At 41.7% G+C, this 20,755-nt stretch overlaps 1 protein-coding gene across 7 annotated transcripts in view; it reads right to left on the bottom strand.

The window, feature by feature from the left end:
* The window catches only part of prdm2b (PR domain containing 2, with ZNF domain b), a 177,420-nt gene that overhangs the window by 54,548 nt on the left and 102,117 nt on the right, over positions 1-20,755 (bottom strand). For 5 of the 7 annotated variants that reach the window (XM_068017437.1, XM_068017433.1, XM_068017435.1 and 2 more), the window contains exon 5: positions 10,759-10,911. The exons of the other annotated variants lie outside the window; for them this stretch is intronic. In XM_068017437.1, the coding sequence (XP_067873538.1) occupies positions 10,759-10,911 (153 nt within the window). The remainder of the gene's footprint in view (positions 1-10,758; positions 10,912-20,755) is intronic. 7 annotated transcript variants of the gene reach the window in all.

The following is a 20,755-nucleotide window of genomic DNA, read 5'->3' on the forward strand; positions in this document are numbered from 1 at the left end:
TAGATTCCGAGCTGATCTTATTTCTTTCCCTATGCTAATGATATAGAGATCGGTTCTGGCACACCATTGCCTAACTCAGCACAGTGCACGGATCAAAACCTGGGAATTTACTAGCATTACGCTTCAGTGCTGCATCACGCATTGAAATTCCCAATGAGCCAATAGAGGATTCCATAGTAAAACACTTACCAGCCCTGCAGTTAAATTGCTATTATACAAAACATTACCAGATATTATATACATCAGTCCTGATTAATCAAGAGCATCAATTTGTTACAGGAGATCAAACTGTTTTCTAATGGAGATGTCTGCTACCAACAACTACTGACTTTACTAATTATTTGTTTCTCAGAGAACAGCAATTATCAGCAAGCAAACTGCATCATCCAATACCATGAAAAAACAATTACTAATTCATTTATGGTGTTTGTGGTACTTGTATCCATTTGTCTACACAATCCAACAGTACAATTATATCTATAAAACAGAAAATGCTGGAAACACTTAGCAGGTCTGGCAGCATCTGTGGATGGAGAAACTGAGTTAACGTTTCAGGTCGGTAACCTTTCACAGAACTGGAAAAACTTTCTGCATTCCACCATTTTCTGTTTTTATTTCAGATTTCCAGCATCTGCAGTATTTTGCTTTTGCACAATTATATAACCTATTTTTCCAAAATTGGGCAGGTCCAGGGAGAGCATTCTGAGTCCTGTAACTCAGTAAAGTACTGATAGTTCCAATTCTACCAATGATAAAGGGCAGGCGCAATTTAAACTGAAGAATTAAATAAGCTCATGGAAAAAGCAATTCATGCAAAGTTAAAGTCTATCAGTTGAAATGGCAACACTGCTCCTTTAACAAGCTAAAGCCAACTGAAATTAAAATTTAATTAAATCAAAACACATTTATTGATTGGAAGCACCCAATATTTGTACTGTAAAATCTGGTATGTGTATTCATATGTATTTATACCTTTTGAGGAAAGTGTTATGACTGAGGCGGGAGGAGTGCACTGTTAATTCAGTCCCACTTCTCCACAAGTCACAGTATATCAATGAATGTTCCCACTTACCGAAACAGCCAATTAGATACTCTATTTGCCCCTGAATAAAGCACACCAACCAGGTTTCTTTAATCAACAACAAAGTTAACTGGTTAATGATAAAACCAAGTCTTAATCAATAATGAAGTAAATCTATCTACGAATTGAGATATTAAAGCTCCGCATTTTCCCTAGTCCTCATGCACATACATCCAAAGACCGGTTAACCGGGAAAAAAGGATTTTTCTTTACAGTTGTTTCACAGGAATGAAAGGAATAAAAACACTTAGTCTGTCATGATCTGGAAGGAAATTCTTTGGTTTGGTGAGGTGTCCCAAAGTCAAATAGTTGGATGCCACTCAAAGTCTTTCCAGGCGAGGTTGATGAACAGTCTATGATGGGTAGGAGTTCCAAGAACAGTAAAAGGCTGCACATAAGATCTTCCATCAGGTGTGCAGCAACAAGGATTTTTTTTTTTTTTAGGTCCTGCAACAGCAGTGTAGCAGTAAAAGGTTTCTTCCAATATTCAGGTTTTCTTAAACCCAGGAGGCAATAGTACAGCTTGATGCAGGGATTCTTCAGAGACAGGAGGCAATAGGAATCTGTCACATTTGAAATACAGGGTTTCTTCTCAAGAGATGCAGAATTCCTTTACAGAGGGGTAATACTTTTCCTGGGTCGTCTTCTGATCTCCAGGCAGGTCAAAAATCAAATTTCAAATGCCTGCCTTTGTCCAAACTCTAGCTTTTTAAAAGGTCCAAACTTAAAAAATCTTCCTGAAACAAGTGACATGCCCAGTCATAAATGATTTCTGGTCATAACAGAGGGTTGTTCTGAGGTCAACTCCCTGCTGGTTTCATTGAAATTACCTGCATTCCAGTCCTTGCTTACCAGTTCAGCTTTAGTTGAACTTCCTTTCAAAACATCCATAAAGTTCAACTAGTTGCAGGTGTCTCAACATCCACTGAAATCCTTTTCCAGTTTTAAAAAAATGCAGAATCCTAAGTTTTCAGTACAAAAAAATCCTCGTAACACCTCCACCCTTGGTGAAATGAAACACCATTTTTGAATGCATTTCATTACAATGTAAAAAAAACAGAATTTGAAAACATTTTAAACACATTTTCACAATCATAACCCCCACCCCACCCCACCCACCCCCCCCGCCCCCGCCATTCACTCTACTTGTGGTTTACACATTTTAGCTTTGCACCATCTTTACTCAAATAACTCAACAAAGTTAAATTTGTGACAAAGTATCCGCAATAACATTTTTCCCCGAAAGGTGGACAATCTTTAAGTGATAAGGCTGTAACAGTAAACACCAATCGGAATATACTAGCATTCTGGGTTTTAAATGTTTCTACAAAGGTTAATGGTTTAAGGTCAGTATATATCAAGGTTTCTCTGTAGTCGTGGCAGACATATACTTCAAAATGTTTAAGAGCCAATAATAGACCTAACATTTCTTTTTCCACAGTGGAATACTTTTTTTGGTGGTGATTCCGTTTTTTGAAAAAAAGTATCGCACTGGTTTTCTATGCCAATTCATCATCTTGTAACAGGACTGTACTGACCCCCAAGTCACTAGCATCAATGGCTACCTTGAAGGGCTTAGTAAAGTTTGGACCAATCAATACTGGTTCATTAGTCAAAACGGCCTTCAGTTTTTCAAAAAATCCCTGACCATACCACCTTGATTTTCTTTCTCTGTAGCAAATCTGTTAGTGGAACAGCTATAGTACTGAAATTTGGTATAAGCTTTCTGTTGAAACCACATAGCTCCAAAAACCTAATGATCTCATGCTTAGTCTTAGGGATAGGAAACTCCAATAAGGCTTATACTTTCGTCGTTTTTGACAACACTTGTCCTTGCCCCACTATATGCCCGAGGTTGGTCACTCTCACTTTTGTGAATTCCCTTTTTGCCAGATTTACCTCTAAATCACCTGCTTGCAATTTTTTTTAAAAAACAGTTTCTTGCTGTTTCAAATGTTACCTCCGAGTGTTACTATATATTAGCACATCAAGATACACTACACAGTTAGGAACACTGGCTACCACTTGATTCATTAGCCTCTGAAAAAGGTTGCTGGGGCATTTTTTAGCCCAAATGGCATCACCTCGGCACTGGTAAAGACAATCTGGTGTGACAAAAGCTGATATTTCTTTAGCTCGGAGTGTTAAAGGAACTTGCCAGTATCCCTTTAAGAAATTAAATTTGCAAAAAACATGGCACTGCCCACTCTGTCAGTACAATCTTCCAAGCGAGGAATTGGGTAGGAGTCTGCCTTTGTTATTGCATTAACTTTTCTATATTCTATGCAAAGTCTGGTTGACCGATCAGGTTTAGGCACTAACACTATTGGCGAGCTCCAGCTGCTTTGACAAGGTTCAATTTGTATAGTAGGAGGTAAAATTTGAGAATTGTCTAGGCCTCCTTCTGCCTCATCCTCACTATCCCTTTCATTCTTAATTGTCCCTATTACCTGATATGCCTGTACTTGCTTATCCTCCTCCCTGCGATAATATTGCTTCAACATATTGATATGACACAGTCGACTCTTTTTGTGGCAATCTGGGGTGTCAGATAATTTACCTTACCAATTTTTTTGACCACTGTGTCCTGCTATAGAAATTTCATGTGCTAACCTTCAGAATTCCCGGCCCTACTTAAGTGGTACCACTACCTGTCGAACAACCGTCTATTCTTCGTCCGCAGGTCTGTGAGGCAGTCTCCATTTCCTCATCAAAACCCCACCTTCAACAGCCTTCTGAAACTTCTTTTGCCTCAGCTTGTGTCAGAGCTGACTGTGCCTCTTTATTTAACTCTGGATCAGCTTGTTGTGCTGTGATTAGAGAAGATTTGTTAAACATCTCATTTGGATTATCTAAATCCCCAAGGAAAGTTTCAGATGTTCAGCTATCTATGATGCCAATTTTACCTCCGGCTATGGAACTTGTTACTACACACGAAGGAAATATACTGGAAATTTTTCCTGTAATTGTTCTGTTTCCTTAACTTCACTTGGTTTCTCTGTAACTATGGGAGAAACGAATACTTTTGCTCCGACTGAATCTTTCCCTAGGAGTAGGTCAATTCCATCTATCGGCAAACTATAGACAACTCCTACAGTTACCATCCCAGACATTAGCTCACACTCTAGGTGCACTCGATATACTCCCTGCCAATACCATTAACTAAAATTTTAGCATTCAGCGTGCTCCCTGGTGGAAATGTTATACCTTTCCCCAGGAAGAGTTTGGGTTGCTCCACTATCCCCAAGTATAACTATAGGTTTGCCTGCCTCACTTGAGGGATAAGCAGTTACTTTTCCTTTCGACAAGAATTCCCTATAACTTTAAGGTATCTTATTCTCAGCCCCTACACTCACATTGGTTTTTGTATCTGGTTTTACAGCTACCGTCATAGCTACAGCCTGATCTGCTGTACTCTCAGTCAGAGCCCCTTTCTCTGCATTAGCTATGTGTACCCCAACAAGTCTCATGGGTTTACCTCAACTTCCAGCATTCTGAACGAAGATGTTCTACCTTGTGACAATGATAACACTTCGGCTTACGGATCTCACTTCCACCCTCAGCACCTTCCTTTCTGGACTGAGGAGGGGATCCTGGGGCATTCCCAACTCTCCCTTCTTGTCCCTGGCTACTTGCCTTCCTTTCACTCTCCCAGCTTCTATCCTTCTTGGGTTTTTGGGGATGACGGACAAAGGGTTTGGGCTTATTCACAAGCTCAAAATGATCAGCGATTTCCACTGCTTGTCTGGCTCTTGAAACCTTTTGGTTCTCTACATGAGTTCTCACTACTGGAGGGAGTGAATTTTTAAATTCTTCCAGGAGAATCAGTTCTCTAAGGTTTTCATACGTGGCTTCTGTTTTTACTGCCCATATCCAATGATTAAAATTAATTTGCTTTACCCTCTCAAATTCTACAGAAGGCTGCCCAGCCAATCTCCACAGGTTCCGAAACTTCTGTCGGTAAGCTTCAGGGACTAACTCATATGCAGCGAGAATAGCCTTTTTTGCCATCTCATAATCTGCAGAAGCTACTTCAGAAAGCATGGCATAAACTTCATGAGCTCTGCTCATAAACCTGCTTTGCATAAACAGTGTCCGGCTTTCCTTTGGCCATTTCATTTGTTTGGCTACTTTTTCAAAAGGAACGAAAAATGCGTCCACGTCCCCTTCCTCAAACTTAGGGAGAGTTTGAATACATTTAAACAGCTTTTCACTGGGTCCTGGGCTGGATTCAGGATCTCCCTGACCAGAATTTTCCGTGGAGTCAAGACCACCCTTTTGTCTTAGTTCCATCTATCTTAATTTGAATTCCCTTGCTTTTTTTCCACTTTCTCTCTTTTAAATTCAAATATTTTCAATTATTTTTCCTGTTCAAGTTTTTCCAGTTGTAATTGAATTTTAACTTACTGTCATTGTCTTCTTTCAATTTCAAATGTTGGGCTATTACTTCAATTACCTCTGCTTTTTTGGCACCTGGTTTCAATTCTAAGCCTAACTGTGCTGCCAAATCTTTGTGTTTAATCTTAGTTAGATTCGCAAATTACTGAGGGATACATTCTCCTTCCCCAGAAAAGTTTTGAAAACTGCTACAGATATTCCGGTGGTATAGACTTTACCCTATTACACAAGAAACCTGGATCTTTTATTTTCCTCTTTCAATTATTATTACCCCCCTTACAATTAAACGTTATTGGCGTTGGATTTAATCCCAGACAAGCCCCCAATTAATGTTATGACCGAGGCAGAAGGAGTGCACTGTTAATTCAGTCCCACTTCTCCACAGGTCACAGCATTTCAATAAATTTTCCCACTTACCAAAACAGCCAACTAGATACCCTATTTGTCCCTGAATAAAGCACACCAACCAGGTTTCTTTAATCAACAACAAAATTAACCAATTACAAAACCAAGTCTTAACCAATAATGAAGTAAATCTATAGATGAATTGAGATATTAAAGCTCCGCATTTTCCCTAGTCCTCACGTACATACATCCAAACAGCAGTTAACGGGGAAGAAAAGGATTTCTGTTTGCAGCTGTTTCATAGGAATAAAAACACTTAGTCTGTCATGATCTGGAAGGAGGTTCTTCATTTTGGCGAGATGCCCCAAAGTCAAATAGTTGGATGCCACTTGAAGTCTTTCCAGGCAAGGTTGATGAACAGTCTGTGATAGGGAGGCATTCAAAGAACTTTAACAGTAGAAGGCTTCACATAAGATGAGTAGCAACAAGGATCTCTTTAGGTCTTACAGCAGCAGTGTGGCAGTAAAAGGTTTCTTCCAATATTCAGGATTTCTTAAACCCAGGAGGCAATAGTACAGCTTGATGCAGGGATTCTTCAGAGACAGGAGGCAATAGGAATCTGCCACATTTGAAATATAGGGTTTCTTCTCAAGAGATGCAGGATTCCTTTACAGAGAGGTAATACTTTTCTAATTCTTCTTCTGATCTCCAGGCAGGTCAAAAATCAAATTTAAATGCCTGTTTTTGTCTAATATCACTGGCTTTTTAGAGATGCAAACTGAAAAAAAACTTTCCTGAAACAGGTCACATGCCCAGTCATAAATGCTTTCTCGTCATAACAGAGGGTTGCTCTGAGATCAACCCCCTGCTGGTTTCCTTGAAATTACCTGCATTCCAGTCCTTGTTTACCAGTTCAGCTTTAGTTGAACTTTCTTCCAAAACATCCATAAAGTTCAACTATTTGCAGGTGTCTCAATGTCCACTGAAATCCTTTTTCAGTTTTAAAAAGAGAATCCTAAGTTTTAATACAAAAAAATCCTTGCAACAAAAGAAACATTTGGTTTCACTGAAACCTTTTTAAAACTGGGTATGATGTATAGACAAGATTTTAAGGTAATCTATTTTTAGATCTTTCTTGGTGCATATCTTTGTTAATCTTTATAAAAAGCAAATAATCTAATTTAGAACATTTATAAAAGGGAGAAACAACTGCATTCACACAGTATATATAATGCAAAGTATGAATATGGATGAAGAGGAGGTTTTAAGGTCTAATGGATAAAACAAGTTGCTTACAGATTTTGTCCTTTACACAAGCTTAATGCTTATGTGCAACAACCAGGACACTGCCATCACTGTGGGCTTTTACCATGTGCCCAAGTCTAATGGAGGATGTGAAACACATTTGTGTAGCATTCCAATGGGGTTAAACATTTCAGACTAATTTATGTTTTTTGTTTCCCTCATGATATTTGTTGGGCGCGTGGAAGCAGGGGAAGAAAAACAAAAATATAGCTTTTGAAATAAATACAACTGTACTGATATAATCAAGACAGAATGCTGCAACCCCAAATAATAAAAATTGAATGAGAGTACCAGAGTGAAAGGAAGCAAGAACCTGTGGAACAGCCAGAGTGTACATGTCAGAGAAGGTCAGTGTGCTAAAAAGATTGATATTCTAGAACAGAAAGAGAGTTGAAGACAAAGAATTAGAGAAGGGAGACTGTTGTAGCAAGAGTGACATTTCCCCCCCAGCTGTGGGTAATACCACAGGAGATCAACTACTCAAATATAAAAGATGCATTATTGTTTGGATTCACACTAAAGTTTGATTCCTTTTTTTGGTTATTTACTTCAGTTTGCAAATGGTTAAACAAAGAGGTGCCAACATTGATGGGTGAATAAGGGAGAGAAGTCATAGAAACCAGCTTTGGAGAGAGAGCTTCTTGCAAATCAGTTTGGTGGGAGACGAAGTGGGAAGAGTGAGAGTAATTGGCACTGCCCTCAGAGATATATTGTACATCTGTAATGAAACATTAGACATCAGATGCGACAACCACTAAAATCATTTGTGCACATGCAGGTTGAGTTACTACAGGAGATTTTTGTGAAATAATAGCAGGCCCATTAAGCACTTCAAACAGAAAAAAAGACAGGTTTATTATTTAGGTGAAACTCTTAAAACTGGCTGCTCAGATTAGCATTTGGAGCAGAGATGGCTTAATCATTAACCTGTCTTTTTCTTTCAGATGCTGAATGACCCGCTGTGTAGTTACAATATGTTTCTAAAGTCTAGCATTTTAGCTTTTAATTTTTGTGGGCAGAAAATTCCTCCCAAATAACTGCGTAAAGTTGGCACTGAATGATATTTAGCAAAACTGTTGAGTTTTAGAAGTTGGACAAAGTAGAATGTCTGTGCAAATTGAAAGAACCACAAAGGGACTCCAAAATGCACTTTATTCAATACTGTGCATACAGACAAGGTTTATGCCAGCAGGAGGGTTATGACTTTAATTGTGTGAGCTGTGCATTACATAGATGGCACACATCAGCAGGTTATAGTTTGTGAAGAATATCCTATGGGATACAATCATCTGAACCAAAGAACACCACTAGTGGGAATATTATTGCACAGCATTTGCTGATGTGTATTCTATTTATGCCACATACAGTTTCCCTAGCTATTTTTTTAAAATGTTGTAGTGCTGTAGATTGTTTCATACAATCTGCAAGCCAATTATCAAAACAGAACTCCATACAGTATGTAAGTTATTCTGCAGAATTAAGCTAGTATTGACCTGAATAACCCATGTCACTCATGGATATGAAGGCTAATTGTAGTTCAGATTTGCTAACTTGACAGAGCCACGAAATCACAACTGGAGCCTTCTAATTCCTATGGTTTAGTTTTACACCATACAGTGCTTTTATCCACTTGGCCATTGGGGGAGCTTCCATACAAGACAAAAATCTAAAGCAAGTATTTGAAAAGATTTGCTGTAAATGTTCATGCTAAAGAAGACACCAAACTGTACTTGCAACATGCACATTTCCAGAACTTGAGTCGCAGAGACTACCCCAACTTCTTGCTGTGAATCAGGGTTAATTGCATACGACACTCATCTAGTGGGTAGTCGCAACAAAGTTGTGCAAGACAGGTTTGCGCAAAACAATATAAAAGTACAAGAAAATAGATTGCTGCATTGTCAATTTATGTATTATTGATGGCTGAAAACTTTATCTTGGTCTCTATTTTGCTGGTATAAACATAACAATTGCATGCATAAAATAAAAACTTCAGAAAACAAATAATTTGAAAAACTTTATTGAGAAGTCACTGACATTTGCTTTCCCATCTTAGTGGCTACTGCATAAGGTTTATGAGACTTGCTGTATTGTTAAAAGGAATCACTACAAACCGTACACAAGCTTCAAGATTAAAACAACAGCCATCGTGTTCAGCCTTCTTGGGAAGGCACCTCAGGCTGCTAACTCTCCAAGAGTGCCCTGGAGTCTCCAGAAATTAAAGATTAATCTCCTGGACATTGCTGCAAGCAATCCAAAAAAAACCTCAAAGGGGCATTAAAAAAATTGTATTTTTAAAAAATTCTTTGTGCACGTAGGCCGGGATTTTGTTCAAGCGACAGGGATCTCAGTCATCGCAAAAGCACCAGTGACAGCCCTGCATTGCCTCCTATGTGCCAATTAGGCACTTAAGTGGACTGCGGCGGGCCTTCCCCGGGATTAAGGACATCGGCAATGGAAATCCTGTCTGCTGAGAGCTGCTGGCCAATCAGAGGCCGGAAGCTCTTTAACTGAGCAGCGCCACTGCGGAGGCGATGGCTGCTGCCAGTACTGGACTCAACGGTAGCCATGGATCGCAGAGGGACCGAGGCCACAGGTGAGTCAAGGAGGGAGGGTCTTCGTGGGGTGGGGTCATGAGGCAGGGGTAGGAGGGTGTTGGCAGAAAGGGCAGAGGGTAGCTCTCAGCGTACCCCCTTTCTAATGCCAGGTCCCTCATAAGGCACTAGGTGCCTTTTAACAAGGATCACCCCTCCCCTCCTACCCCCCCCACCCCCAGAGCCGGCAAGCAACCCGCAAGGTTTTGCTTGGCATGTTCGCCGTGCAGCGTGGCCTGCCTACCACTAGGCTAATACCAGCAGAGGCAGGATGAGGCCCTTAATTGGGCATTAATTGCCAACTTAAGGACCTCAATTGGCAGCAGGGCCCACCCTGGACTTAATTGGTGTTGTAGTGGGAAAGTGGAGGAGTCCCCTCCTGCCACCATCCCACCTGATTAAATGCTCTCCCACCTCCAAACCTGCAGAGGTGGAGAGCATAAAATCCTCCCCTCCCCCCCCCCCATTGTTTAAAATACAAGAATAATGGAGAACGGAAATAAAGACTGTTTGATTGGTCAGATGTTTGGAGGCAGGAGGTAATGCGATGAAACCTCCAGGAATATGCACAGAGTTGCTAACTCAAAAAGGCTCCACAAAAACAAAATTAAATCCGATTAAGTGACAACACTTAATGAACCTTAGTTTCTTTTCAGTTGCATTTTAGAAACTCAGATTAGAGACAGAAAGAAAATAAAAGTAACAGGTTTTTGCAGCACTAGTCGGAGAACTGTAGATAACTTGAACTTTACGTTTTGGTGGGGAGTGGGAAACAAAAGAGAGGAACAGTAGACAAACGGGCACATTGGAATATATTGAGAGAATGAAGGGTTGAAATGAGATCAAAGCACCCTCAATTTTATTTTCAAAAAAAGAGTTTGAGCTATGGATCCTTACTAGAAAACACAAAACTACTTAATACATGCACATATTTATGACTGTTTGCATTGGTGCGTGTACGTGTGAAGTGGGAAGGGAGAGAGTTCAACTTTATGAGAACTTGTATTTATCTTCACATCACAGGGATATGGCTACCTTGAAGACTTTGTAGTAGATAGCCCTGTTGATCTCCAGAGGGAAGAGGTTCTGCTCATCGGAGGAGCGAGCCCAGTTCACGTACCGCAACCAGTTGCCTTTGTTTGGATCTGTGGCATCAATACACATCCACCCGAATTGGGGGAAGTACACCTGAAAGGAGAGAGTTGACCTTAGTTAGTGGTAAGTACTGAGCCAGTCCTCATCACCAATGTTTAGTAAGCATCAACAAAACATTTGTTTTGTGTTTCTTGGGGGTGGGGTAGGAAGAGCTGGAAAGGAGGAGGGAAAGCTTTATTTTATTTGGCAAATTGCTAAGCTCCCTTTGTAGTACTGTGGCAACTGTATACTTACTATTTATTCTTTCAATTCTGTCCCCTCATGCACAGACAAAAAATGCCTAAGTATTTAGGCAATCACTGCAACAAACTAAATCCCTCAAAAAGAACTCCAGTGCAAGAGTATTAAGACAGAACTCCCCTTTCCCTCCAAAAAAATGAACTGACAACCCAAACAATGTATAAACTCACTAGTCTTGTGCATCTCCTCACCAGAATATGCTGGTTCTTAATGTGAAAGGGGAGGAATATGAAGATATATTTGGAGGATGATGCTTTCAATCCCCTTCAGTGCCTACAGGTTGCAAAAAAGTTGTAATGTGGCACAGTTCAGGGAGAGAGATTAGTGTAAATTCTGCAAGCATGCGTCACCAGTTCCATACTAGTTTAGGACCAGTGAGGATTTCTTGCTGTGTAGCAACATTGTAATCTCAGCAGCCATCTGCATCCAAATGACCATAAGTCATACATGAGCCCAAGTAGCAGGCTAGTGAACGATAGAGGATATCACAGCTCAGCCAGATCCCACAGAGTGTGGGCTTTCCAAAGGGGTCACTGGATTAGCACAATCACTAATACACAAGCAAGTGAACACTACAACTCTACACCACAACCAACAATGTCTTGCAGACAGCTGATTATCACAGGGTTCAAATCAGTGAAGAAGCTTATCTGGAGAGGCAACAAGAACCTAGCTAATGGTGCAACTGGTCAATCATATTGACTCAAACCTCTGAATTAGAAAAATAAATGTATCAAACAAGAGAAAGGCAAAAGCACATAATGCTTTTCATACACATAATACAGGAGGCAAAATTGGTGGGAGAAAAGATAAGAGAAAGATTTTCTAACTAGGCAAAGATCTGAGTCGACAATATTTAATTGCTAGCAGTTGGTCATTATACTTTGCCAAAAGATCACTCACAAAGGTCTGTGTACCATCATCTCAATTTTACTTCCAGCCTGTAAAATTATTCCATTATCTCCTGCTGTGAACATAACACTGATCCCAATAATCTTAATTAATGCAATTGGCATGATTTACATTTATATTTTTAAATGTTGTATAAAATCAGGATGAATTAATGATTTATTTAACCTTGCAGCTTAAAGGACATGGAGGTAGATAGAACAAGGCAGCAGCAACGCAAGAGACCACTGTGCCAGTCACGAGTGTGACAAATTCATCCCTGCTGCCATTCAAACAAAAGCTGAGGACACCTTACGGACAACCAGTATGAAATATTCAAACAAACCAAACCACCCACTCACTGCTCATATTACACACTTTGCAGACCCCTGATGGTTTAATGGGTAAATATACAGCCCTGTGTGATAATTCCAGGATAATTCCAGATACAATCCATTGTGCAGTTCAAGTTAGCTAATCTCAGCAAAGGTCGGGACACAATAATTTGCCTTAGCATGCCCGAGTAAGAAATTGGGGTGGTGTGGGTAGGAAAAGAAAAGAATTTGTGTTGTTGATTGTTAGCTAGTGATCCCTGCTGAAAGTCCATATGTAATAATCAGATGAGGACAGGACCAGATTTGGCCGAGATAGCCCTAGTGTTCAAAGATGTTGCCAGTACTGGAGAGCCTAGAGTCATACATAAAGAATATCGTCAAAATGCTGGAGTGCTGCTGACACCCACCGAATTGAGAGTCACCAACTTCAGGACAGGGAGGTTAAGAAAGAAGGGAAATGAGAAGAAAATAGGAAGAATATATCCTCTTACTACCCACATTAAAAATTGCTGAAAGTAGAGACATGTTGTCGAAGCTTTTTGTCTTGTACTCATCAGGACAATACGCAAGAATAAATAATGTATGGGAAAACAACAACTTATACTGCATGAGAAGAGAGTGCTGAATGGTTGGCAAGTGAACTCAGATCGGTAGAGGCTTTGCCATGGAGAATGCACCAGTTTACGGTGACCGACAGTTAACTGCCAAGCTTTGTTTGAAACTTAAGCCAGGCAGCATGACTCTGATTGATCAAGGCATTGCCCTCAGGAATGAACCAGCGAATGGCTGTCACTTATTTTGTTCTGCTGAAACAGGCACAATGTGTGTACATGTTCTTTCTGTCTGCAAAGAATAGGGCTCTGTGTATTAATATATGTAGCTTCCAGTACGCGCAAATGTGCCACACTGCGAGCCTGACTGATAACCTTAAACCGGTTGTCAGCGTCATTCTTAGCACACTGCAAATTATTTAACAAATGGTGCATTCTCCATGGCAACGCCTCTACCAATCAGATTTCACTTGCCAAACAATCAGCACTCTCTTCTCTTGCAGTACAAGTTGTTGTTTTCCCTTACATTGGTTATTCTTGCGCATTGTCCTGATGAGGACAAAACAAAAAGCTTCGACAACATGTCTCTATTTTCAGCAATTCTCAAGTTCTGGTCCACCAAATGACTATTTAATATTAAAAATATTTTTACTAAAACAAAGTAATGAGTAGAGGCCTCAATTAGTAACTGCACACAGAATATGAAAATTCTACTTAGAGTCTTCTTCCACCCTCACAAAAAAGCTAGTTCAGTGAGATATGGTATAAGCTAATTAAAATTGAATTTATTAGAGATCACTTCAGGGATCCATTTCTTCAGACAGCTTACTAGTTGACATGTAAAATCCCTTTTTGCTCTTTTAATGTGGTTTAATTGATTAATAATGGCATTAAACCAATTTAACAGCTTTTAAACAGATTAACTGCATTAAAACAACACAAATTAAATTTTACACAAACATGTTAATCATCTCTGTGCTGCCACCTCTGCTGGGTCTGTCCTGTCACGCCGGCAGGACAGACCCACTACATGTGGCAGCACAGAGGTATACAGTCGGGAGGCAGTTGCCCTAGGAGTCAACTTTGACTCTGGAATACATGTAGTCTCATGGCATCAGGTCAAACATGGGCAAGGAAACCTCCTGCTGATTACCACCTACTGCAACCCAGCCCCCCACCCCGCCCACGGCAGCTGATGAATCAGCGCTTCTCCATGTTGAACACCAATTGAAAGAAGCAATGAGAGTCGCAAGGGCACATAACGTACTCTGGGTGGGGGGACTTCAATGTCCATCACCTAATGTAACTCAGGAGCACCACTACTGACCGAGCTGGATAAGTCCTAAAGGACATATCTGCTAGACTGGGTCTGTGACAGGTGGTAAGGGAACTAACAAGAAAAAACCTACTTGACCTCAACCTCACTAATCTACCCGTCGCAGATGTATCTGTCCATGACAGTATTGGTAGGAGTGACCACTGCACAGTCCTTATGGAGATGAAGTCCCGTCTTCACATTTAGGGTACCCACCATCGTGCTAAATGAGGTAGTTTTTGAACAGATCTAGCAATGCAAAACTGGGCATCCATGAGGCACTGTGGGCCATCAGCAGCAGCAAAACTGTATTCAACCACAATCTGTAACCTCATGGCCTGACATATCCCCCACTCCACCATTACCATCAAGCCAGGGGACCAACCCTTGTTAAAGAAGAATGCAGGAGGGCATGCCAGGAGCAGCACCAGGCATATCTAAAAATGAGGTGTTAGCCTGGTGAAGCTACAACACAGGACTACTTGCATGCCAAACAGCAGAAGCAGCATGCAATAGACAGAGCTAAGTGATCCCACAACCAACGGATCAGATCTAAGCTCTGCAGTCCCGCCACATCCAGTCCTGAATGGTGGTGGACAATTAAACAACTGACAGGAGGAAGAGGCTCCACAAATATCCCCACCCTCAACAATGAGGGAGCCCAGCACATCAGTACAAAAGACAAGGCTGCAGCATTTGCATCCATCTTCAGCCAGAAGTGCCAAGTGGATGATCCATCCTCCTCCTGAGGTCCCCAGCATCATAGATGCCAGTATTCAGCCAATCCGATTCACTCCACATGATAAAGAAATGACTAAAGGCACTGGATACTGCAAAGGCTATGGGCCCTGACAACATTCTGGTAATAGTACTGAAGACTTGTGCTCCAAAACTAGCTGAGCCCCTAGCCAAGCTGTTCCAGTACAGCTACAACATTGGCATCTACCAGCAATGTGAAAGATTGTCCAAGTATGTCCTATACACAAAAAGCACGACAAATCCAAACCAGCCAATTACCGCCCTATCAGTCTGCTCTCGATCATCAGCAAAGAGATGGCAAGGGTCGTTTGACAGTGCTATCAAGCGGCACTTGCTTAGCAATAACCTGCTCACTGACACTCAGTTTGGGTTCCGCCCGGGCCACTCAGCTCCTGACCTCCTTACAGCCTTGTTCCAAACATGGACAAAACAGCTGAACTCCGGAGATGAGGCGAGAGTAACTGCTCGACATCAAAGCAGCATTTGAGTGAGTATGGCATCAAGGAGCCCAAGCAAAACTGGAGTCAATAGGAATCAGGAGGAAAACTCTCTGCTGGTTGGAGTCATACTGAGCACAATGGAAGATGGTTGTGGTTGTTGCAGGTCAATCATCTTAGGGCCAGGACATCACGGCAGGAGTTCCTCAGGGTAGTGTCCTAGACCCAACCATTTTCAGCTGCTTCATCAATGAACTTACCTCCATCATAAGGTCAGAGGTGGGGACGTTCACTGATGATTGCAGCGTTCAGAACCATTCACAACTCCTCAGACACTGAAGCAGCCCATGTTCATATGCACCAAGACCTGGACAACATCCAGGCTTGGGCTGATAAGTAGCAAATAATATTGGCGCCACATAAATGACAGGCAATGACATCTCAAACAAGAGAGAATCTAATCATCTATCCTTGATGTTCAATGGCTTTACCATCACCAAATCCCCCACTATCCATATCCTAAGGTTTACCATTGACCAGAAACTGAACTGCACCAGCCACATAAATGCTGTGGCTACAAAAGTAGGTCAGAGGCTGGGAATTCTGTGGCAAGTAACTTACCTGCTGTCTCCCCAGTGCCTGTCCACCATCTACAAGGCACGTCAGGAGTGTGATGGAATATTTTCCATTTGCCTGGATGGGTGCAGCTTCAACAACACTCAAGAAGCTCAACACCAACCAGCCTGCTTGATAGGCACCCAATCCACCACTTTCAACATTCACTCTCTTCACCACCAACGCAAGTGGCAGCAGTATGTACCATATACAAGATACACTGCAGCAACTCACCAAGGCTCCTTTAACAGCACCTTCCAAACTTGTGACCTCTACCACCAAGAAGGACAAGGACAGCAGATGCATGGAAACACCACCAGCTGCAAGTCACACACCATCCTGATTTGGAACTATATTGCCGTTCCTTCACTGTCTCTGGGTCAAAATCCTGGAACTCCCTTCCTAACAGCACTGTTGGTGTACCTATACCCCAAGGACTGCAGTGGTTCAAGAAGGCAGTTCACACCTTCTCAAGGGCAATTAGGGATGGGCAAAAATGCTGGCCTTGCCAGTGATGCTCACATCCCATGAATGAATAAAAAGTCCAATAGAGGGTCCTGAGGTCCAACAGAACAGACCTCCCCCACTCCCAGTGCACACAAGGCACATTTCCAGTGCTACCTTAACCAAACAATCCCAATGTTCCCAGGCCTAGAGGTCTCACTGCAAGACGCCTTCCAATTCACCCAGATTCCAGGACCTGCCCCATCATTTCCAAAACATTTTTTTCCTGTGCTCCCAATCCCTGGGGCCCAAAGCACTGCTACACACTCAGCTCCATTCCCAATACTCCAAATCCTAGGGCTGTCTTCACTGCTAATACATCAGAGCTTCTGGTAACACTGCAGGACATACCACTGTCATTATAAAGCTTCCAACTCATTTTTATTTTATTTATTTATTTATTTTATTTAGAGATACAGCACTGAAACAGGCCCTTCAGCCCACCGAGTCTGTGCCGACCATCAACCACCCATTTATACTAATCCTACATTAATCCCATATTCCTACCACATCCCCACCTTCCCTCAATTCCCCTACCACCTACCTATACTAGGGGCAATTTAAAATGGCCAATTTACCCATCAACCTGCAAGTCTTTGGCTGTGGGAGGAAACAGGACCACCCAGCGAAAACCCACGCGGTCACAGGGAGAACTTGCAAACTCCGCACAGGCAGTAGCCAGAATTGAACCCGAGTCACTGGAGCTGAGAGGCTGCGTTGCTAACCACTGCGCCACTGTGAGGAATACCATGGAAAATCTAGTAGTAAACATAAAACCTTTTATTACTGGATCCCAGCATTCAGACTGAGTTGTAACCAATCCAAAAATTAAAAGTTACAATGCAGAGAGATTCTTGTACATCACAACAAGAGCGAAGCTTGAACAGTTTACATATTTGATTTTGGAATGGTGGTGGGGGGGGGGGGGGGGGGGGGGGGGGGCGGGTGGGGGAGGTGGAATTAGTTTCTCTGGTCGTACAATGCTAGTGGCATCACCAAAATAGCAGCAGCAGTTCCCGCGATTGCTATTTCTAGCAAAATTGTAAACCTTCAATTTTTGAACACATTTACAATTTATTTAGGAATAATAAACGCAGGTAAAACTGTCAGTAATGCTCAACAACCCCAAAAATCTCCCCTCCACATAGAACTTCAAGATCAAGAAATTTTAAAAAATGAAATGGGAAAAGAACATTTGGCACATTTTAGTCAATAAAGGATGTACAATTCACATGATTGTCCAATCTTGCATCAATTCATTCTTTATATAACATAAGAAACAGGAGCAGGAATATGCTATATGAATGCTCGAGCCTGCGAGACCATTCAGCAAGATCATGGTTGATCTTCTACATCAACTCCACCTTCCCACCCTATTGCCATATCGATTGATTCCCTTACTGCCCAAAAGTCTATTTCAGTCTTGAATATACTCAACAACTGAGCATTCACAGTCCTCTAGGGTAGAGAATTCCAAAGATTTACAACCCTCTATTATACATTAATGACTTAAATGTAGGGATTGAGAGTAATGTATTTCCAAGGTTTCTGATGATACAAAGCTCGTTTTTGGCAGTAAACTTTGAGGATACAAAGAGGCTGCAAAGGGATATAGGCAGATCAAATAAGTGGGCAATAAGGTGGCAGATGGGAGTATAATATGGGAAAATATGAGGTTATTCGATTTGGTCGTAAGAATAGAAAAGCAAGATTTTTTTTTAGAAAGGTAAGAAACTTTTAAAAGTTGATGTTCAGAGTGATTTTGGTGTCCTCATACAAGAAACACAAAGTTATAAGTAAGCAATTAGGAAAGTAAATGGCATGTTAGCCTTTTTTACGAGGAGGCTGGAGTACAAGAACGAGCATAAGGTTGTCGGGCTACATTTGTACAGGGCTTTGATGAGACTAAACCTGGAGTACTGTGCACAGTTTTGGACTCCTTATCTAAGGAAGGATATACTTGCATTGGTGGCGATGCAGCAAAGCTTCACTAGATTCATTCCAGGAATGAGAGCGCTGTCCTATATTGAGAGTTTGAGCAGATTGGGCCTCTACTCTGTGGAGTTTCAAAGAATAACAAGACCACATTGAAACTTAAGGCTCTGAAGGGGTTTGACAGGGTAGGTGCTGAGAGGTTGTTTTCCCTGGCTGGAGAGTGTAGAACTATGGGTCGGATGGATTGCATCCCAGGTTGTTAAAGGAAGCCAGGGAGGAAATAGCAGATGCGTAGAGGATCATCTTTAAATCCTCACTAGATGCAGGTGAGGTACCAGACGATTGGAGATCTGCGAACATTGTACCATTGTTTAAAAAGGGTGCGAAGGATAGGCTAAATAATTATAGGCCAGTCAGTCTGACCTCGGTGGTGCATGGATTTGTTAGGGGAAGGTCATGTCTTTCTAACTTAATTGAGTTTTTTGAGGAAGTAACAAGGAGGATTGATGAGGGTAGTGCAGTGGATGTGGTCTACATGGATTTTAGTAAGGTATTTGACAAGGTCCCACATGGCAGACTGGTCAGTAAAATGAAAGCCCATAGGATACAGGGGACTGTGGCAGGTTGGATCCAACATCAGCTCAGTGACAGGAAATAAAGGATAATCGTTGGCGGATGTTTTTGTGAATGGAAAGCTGTTTCCAGTGGCGTTCCACAGGGCTCTGTGTTGGGTCCCTTGCTGTTTGTGGTATATATTGATAATTTGGACTTAAATGTAGGAAGCATGATTGGGAAATTTGCTGATGGCACAAAATTTGGCCATGCAGTTGATAGTGAAGAGGATAGCTATAGACTCCAGAATGATATCAATGGTTTGGTTGAGTGGGCGGAAAAGTGGCAAATGGATTTCAATCCAGAGAAGTGTGGGGTAATGCATTTAGGAGTGCAAACAAAGCAAGGGAATAACACAAACGGGAGGATACTGAGAGGGGTAGAAGAAGTGAGACACCTTGGAGTGCATGTCCACAGGTCCCTGAAGGTGCCAGGGCAGGTAGATAGAGTGAAGAGGCATATGGAATGCTTTCCTTTATTGGCCAAGGTATAAATACAAAAGCAGGGATGTAATGCTGGAACATAAAACACTGGTTAGGCCACAGCTGGAGTATTGCACACAGTTCTGGTCACCACATTAAGAAAGGACATAATTGCTCTGGAGAGAGTACAGAGGAGATTTACAAGAACGTTGCCAGGGCTTGAAAGTTGCAGCTAGGAGGAAAGATTGGGTAGGCTAGGATTATTTTCCTTAAAACAGGAGGATGTTGAGGGGTAACTTAATTGAGGTATACAAAATTATGAGGGGCTTAGATAGAGTAGACAGGAAGGACCTGTTTTCCCTAGTGGAGAGGTCAATTACCAGGGGGCTGATTGGTAGGAGGATTAGAGGGGACATGAGGAAAAACGTTTTCACCTAGAGGGTGGTGAGTGTCTGGAATTCACTGCCAGGAACGGTGGTGGAGGCAGAAACCCTCAATTCTTTTAAAAGATACCTGGGCATGCACCTGCAGTGCTGTAAACTGCAAGGCTATGGACCAGGTGCTCGAAGACGGGATTAGATTGGTCAGCTAGTTTTTTTCAGCCAGCACAGACACAACAGGCTGAATGACCTCCTTCTGTGCCATAATTTTTCTATGGTTCCATAGCTGCAGGATAAGGAATCGATCATTTAAGTCTGAGGTGAGGAGGAATTGCTTCATGCAGACAGTTGTGAATCTTTGGAATTCTCTTCTCCAGAGAGCTGTGGATACTCAGTTGTTGACTGTATTCACAGCTGAGCCAGATAGATTTTTGGACTCACGGGAATCAAGGAGCAGACAGGAAAGAAAGGTCATAGATCAGCCATGATCTTACTGAATAGCGCAACAGGCTCAATAGGCTAAATGGCCTACTTCTGCTGTTATTTCTTATCTCATGTTCTTTGAGTGAAGCAGTTCCTCCTCACCTCAGTCCTAAATAGTTGACCCCTTATTCTGAGACTATGAACCCCCAGTTCTACACTCTCCAGCCAGGGGAAACAGCCTCTCAGCATCTACCAGGTCAAGCTGTCTAAAAAATTTAGACATTTCAATTTTTATACATTCTTCTAAACTCGAGGGAATGTAGGCCCATTCTACTGAAACTCTCCTCAAAGGCCAACCCCCTCATCCCAGGAATCAATCGCGAGAACCTCTGTTGCACTCCCTCGATGGCAAGTATATCCTTCCTTCCATAAGACTGGATGAAAGGCGTGACTGATTAAAT

Source organism: Heterodontus francisci, chromosome 37, assembly GCF_036365525.1.
Source record: "Heterodontus francisci isolate sHetFra1 chromosome 37, sHetFra1.hap1, whole genome shotgun sequence".
NCBI classification, from domain to species: domain Eukaryota; kingdom Metazoa; phylum Chordata; class Chondrichthyes; order Heterodontiformes; family Heterodontidae; genus Heterodontus; species Heterodontus francisci.